The following is a 5058-nucleotide window of genomic DNA, read 5'->3' as shown; positions in this document are numbered from 1 at the left end:
TAGCTAGCATAACTTATATATATATATATATTATGCATGTAGATTTCAATTTATTATTTCACAGATATATCTCTTCGAGCAATCTTGAGGTGGTTCTTAATGGTGAACCTCTGTTTATTGGTGACAACCGCCTTTATTTTTAAGAGGTGGCCTCCAAAATTTAAACAAGTTATAGAAGATTTATTAAAGTGTTCAATTGAGTAAAATTTGGTAACCTCCCTTTTTGATGTTGGATGGAAGCCGACATCTTTAAAATAAATAGAAACATTGACATTCCCCTCACTAGTAAGAGAATTAGGTTGAATTTTGTGTGAGCGAGCATTCAAATGGCTATTGATTCTGTTTTCCCTGATATTATTACTATCTTGGTCAAGGGTAAAGAGGTACAACATCAAGTCCTATATGAATGGAAAGTTATTTATGCAATATTTGTCACACATTTATCCATGAACCTCTCTTGCCTCGACCCAAATTCTCTTACTATAAAATGATACCCATTATTCCTCCCTGTCATGAAAGAAGTCATAGTAGACAATGATTGGTAACCTTTTTTATAGGAGTTAAAGCAATACAAGGAATGTGGCTTATGTTTATAATATGAGACCTTCAGCTCCAATTGCTCCAAATCTTAACATGTTTCTTTTCTTAGTAGATAGCAACATATTTTCAACTAACATTGAACCCCTCCATAAAACATTGGAAGAGCCATCTTGCTCCTCTGCAAACCACATTACTCCACCTTTTAATAGAGAAAACTTCAATAACCTGACTCCTTCACTCTAAAACACATTTTTGACCCTTGATTTGCATGGATTGCTCTGACATTCTCACTGTTATACCCTACCACCCACCCACAAAGCTGAAAAATCCAGAGACGGGGAACCTTCGCATCTCAGCATTAACCTATGTTTTTTCCCACTCTTACAATTTGGAATGTTCGAGAATTTAATCCAAGATCATAATATTGATTTATTTTGTCTCATTGAGAATAAGTTATTTGAATACACATTATCTAATCCTTTGCTATATAAGTATCTTACTATCTTTCCTAATGAATGCAGCCATAATAATTTTTATTCATCTCCTAATAACAAAATCTCATAATAACTTTTATTCAACCATGTGTGAGTTTGACATAGAAGCACATCAAGTCCACATTGAATGTGCATGATGGTTTGGTAGTGGTTAATATGCTCGTAGAGGCCAGTTACCCCTTTTATGTGTATATTTTCGAGAGCTCAAAGCCTACTAGTATGGGGTGTTAGAGAACCACCTCTGCTAAAGGAGATGATTCTTGGAAATTGTGGCGAGCGGGAAAGCGATTCCTATTCTATAGAGGGAAATCTTTCCAGGCATCGTAGCTTATCGCGAGTGACATCGCCGGGAATGACAAAAAGGTGAGGCGATGCTAGAGGAGCTACACGAGACAGATGAGTAGAACTTGCAGTATCCATAAGGTTTGCATTTAGTCCAAACATGAGAAAGGTTCTCTCGCTGGGAGAGGGCCATATATGAGTATATTTGAACGACGAGTTTCTTGTCGACTGTTGAACTAGTGGCAAGTGATCTCCATTGCGTAGCGCTGTTGAGCCTCGAGTAGGAGCTATAGAATCTTCAGTGGAGGCTCCTCCATCCTATGTACACAGTCTTCCAGGGAAGTACCCAAGGTGCCTTCACCTGAAGGGTAATGCCTTCCGGGATGGAAGGATGTAGAGGCTTGATGCCTTAGTTCCGTGATTGCCCTCTGGAATGATGGGTGTTGGAATGGAATGCTTCATTATTGTTGATGCTGCGTCCGGTGGCCCTGCAATATGGCAAGTACTTTAGTAGTAGGAATGCTTGATTTTCACAGACGTCGCCAAACTAGTGAGTGCTAGAAAATTCACGACATTAGATTAATAGATTGTTGTCTTAGTGTTGCATGAGAATTCAAAACACACTCAGATGAAAGAAATTAACTAGAAGAGCACGATAAGTTTTTGTGTAAAACAGGTAAAGGGAAAAACTACGGGGTCTGACTCAGCTAAAGAAATTAACTATAAACTGGAGATTACAAGTACAATTCCTTTTCTCACATCGTAAAAAGGTTACGCAATCTTCCGAGCTTCAAAGTTGGTGCACATATGAACATTTTGCAAGGAATAGACGATGTTTGAGGGAGATCAGAAGTTGCCGGCAAGTGGGGGTCGACGGTGATTGATGACTGTTGACAAATACATGAGCGATGCTATACTTCAGCTCATTCTCTAAGCTTCAAGCACTTTTCAGGCTTCGAACTCTCTCCCCCTTTTCAAAAGAGAGGTAGAGCTCTATTTATATAGTTCTGATTGTAATTAATGAAGGAATATTAAACACTCTGAACAGATAGCCTGGAGGGATTCCCTATAATGGACCGTGTTTTATGAATATTTGAATGTCTTAATGATTTTGGAATCGAGTGATCTTAAACCCGTTGGATTATTCTAATCGAGATGCTCGATTTGACTATAAGCTCGCTAGATTCAACATTCGTTTGACCTTCTAATTATACTCAGGAACTTTCAAAAAGCAGTTTAATGGCTTGATCAATGCTTGATTTGACTTGGATTGGACTAATTTTGGTAAATTAGGTCTGTCTCGTCAAGCCGATCCGTTCGACCATAAATTTGCTGAAATCAAAGGTTTGAACGACTCTTAATGAAAGTTTAAATATTTATTATCCAAAAGATTGTCTAGATATCCGTATCATACCTCCAGATTCATGTTTAATCTTGATAATTTGTTGTTGACATATAAATACTATTTTTTTTATGTGATATCTAGTATGTGTAAAAATTGTACAACAAAAGCGATGAATTAACATAAATCTTATATAATTTGTTACTAGAAATATGCCCCATCTCTCATAAACTATATTGAAATAATTTCTATCGCTGCATTAAAATAGAATAGCATCATTCAAATTTCAAACGTATTGACTTTAGTCTATTTAAAAATTTGTGGAATTGAAAAAAAAAACTCTTAAAATGATGAACAAATTAATATTAAAATAAATGAGTTGATTTCTGATAAAAATTATATTAGATTGAATTTTAATATTTTATAAAGTAGAAAATATTTTATTATGCATATATTTATAAAGTAAGTGAGATGTAAAGATTTAAATACATGAAAAGTGCGTGATATAAATGAAAATCCGTTAATTTATTAATATATTGATCCCCTTCCATCTGTCCTTCCGCTCTCCGTCCTAACACGCTTAGCATATGCTTTCAAATATTCCCCATCACCTCACTCTCTCTCCCCCTAATAAAATCACTCGATCGACACCTTCCAACTCCCACCACAAAAAAGCAGATCAGTATGAAGTTCGGAAAGCGGCTGAATCAACAGATTGAAGAAACTCTTCCTGAATGGAGAGACAAGTTCCTCTCCTACAAGCACCTTAAGAAGCTCCTTCGCCTCATCTCCGCCGCGCCGCCCTCAGGAGATCCTGCCGAAGCTCCGTTCATCCGCCTCCTCGACGCCGAGATCCACAAGCTCAACTCTTTCTTCGTCGAACAGGAAGAAGATTTTGTAATTAGACAAAAGGTACATTCTTTTTATTTCCCTTCATCGTTCATCTCCAATCTTCCCAAATTTCTCCCCTGCTCGGATGGAGGTCAGTTTCTTCTTCTGCTGCAGGAGTTGCAGGAGAGAATCCAGGAGGCGATGGAGACTCAGGGCGATATGAGTAATATCAGGAAAGATATTGTCAATTTCCATGGCGAGATGGTTCTGCTCGAGAATTACAGCAACGTTAACTATACAGGTTCTTTCCTTTACTCTAGCTCGCTTCTTTGTGAAAGATTTAACGGTTTATCTATTTGGATTGTAGTTCAGTAAAAAATCAATTTTTTTTTTTGAAGTACGATATGGTCAATGTGAGGATTTTTGTTACCATGGGTGGACCCAAGTCAGCGGGGGCAATTTGACCTCCCCTCAAATTCAAATTTTTAAATATATGGGATAAAATTTTGATGAAATATCAATTTTACCTCCCCTGAAATATTACTTTGGCCCCTGTCTCTTACAACAGCTTATGCTTTCAGTTCAAGAAAGATTTGACAGAATAGTGTAATAGTCTCAAACAAATCCTTACTGATTGCTTACAGGGCTTGCAAAAATCTTGAAGAAGTATGACAAGCGCACAGGTGCTCTGCTGCGGCTTCCATTCATAGAGAAGGTGCTAAAGCAGCCATTTTTCACTACTGAGCTGGTTTCCAAGCTGGTGAAGGACTGCGAGAGCATGATGGAAGCTCTTTTTCCAGAGAGGGAGGAGATGGCGAGGGTGGAGAGGAATGCGGCAGGGGCAGCGGAGCAGAGAATTTTTCGTAACGCCATTGCTGCGCTGGCCACCATGAAGGAGCTGAGGAAGGGAAGCTCTACCTATGGTCGCTTCTCTCTACCGCCCATTGAGTCACCCGAGGCTGATATCTTGCAGACATTGCAGCCACCATCGCCCATCTCAATCCAATAGTGATGAGCTGCTGCTGCTGCTGCTGCTGAGGATGATAAAGGAATGATTACTGTTTTTTGGTTTTTTGTTAGTTAGGATGACAGATTAATTATGCTACTTTTATATGAAAAATTATAGGAGAAGATTTGTTTGCAGTTGCAGTGCTGAATGAATACTGGTTTCTGTGTTTCTTCTGAAAGTGCTGTTCTGTGATGAAGCAGATAATTTTTGGTTCTTTGCTTCTTTAACTTCTTTTATTTTTTGCTACCTTTCCTTTTATTTATTTTATTTGTATGATAAGTCCCCTTTATGAGTTCATAATTTAGGGAATTTTGAGTATTTATAAACTGATGCTTTGACTCCAAAATTATTTTCTGCAAAGTGATTTTTTTTTGTGGTACAAAACGCTATGTATTTATTTTTCTATCTATATTTTTATTTTGGAGATTTATATGCATACCACACAATTGTTATGTATTCACATATTATGTATTTTCTTAAGCCTTAATGCTTTCTATTAGATCTCCTCTATGTTGGGATGGAAACTAGGGCTTTAATCAATTAACAATCAACACCACACC

At 37.5% G+C, this 5058-nt stretch overlaps 1 protein-coding gene across 1 annotated transcript; it reads left to right on the top strand.

Moving 5' to 3' along the window:
* The first annotated feature begins 3107 nt into the window (after nucleotides 1-3107).
* On the top strand, nucleotides 3108-4826 carry LOC110020503 (SPX domain-containing protein 3). Its single transcript, XM_020718626.1, has 3 exons — nucleotides 3108-3570; nucleotides 3664-3790; nucleotides 4134-4826. Exons 1-3 carry the CDS (start codon nucleotides 3343-3345, stop codon nucleotides 4496-4498), a joined length of 720 nt encoding a protein of 239 aa, XP_020574285.1. The 5' UTR covers nucleotides 3108-3342; the 3' UTR covers nucleotides 4499-4826.
* Nucleotides 4827-5058: the final 232 nt, after the last annotated feature.

The sequence above is a fragment of the Phalaenopsis equestris genome, unplaced genomic scaffold (assembly GCF_001263595.1).
Source record: "Phalaenopsis equestris unplaced genomic scaffold, ASM126359v1 Scaffold000098, whole genome shotgun sequence".
NCBI lineage: Eukaryota > Viridiplantae > Streptophyta > Magnoliopsida > Asparagales > Orchidaceae > Phalaenopsis > Phalaenopsis equestris.
This window is presented reverse-complemented; position numbering and strand designations above follow the sequence as displayed.

Bases quoted from the DNA above. Each gene is read 5' to 3' on its own strand.
- LOC110020503 (XM_020718626.1), top strand. From the start codon at position 3,343: ATGAAGTTCGGAAAGCGGCTGAATCAACAGATTGAAGAAACTCTTCCT. The intron at 3,571-3,663 runs GTACATTCTTTT...CTTCTGCTGCAG, and splicing joins ATTTTGTAATTAGACAAAAG to GAGTTGCAGGAGAGAATCCA. The intron at 3,791-4,133 runs GTTCTTTCCTTT...GATTGCTTACAG, and splicing joins CAGCAACGTTAACTATACAG to GGCTTGCAAAAATCTTGAAG.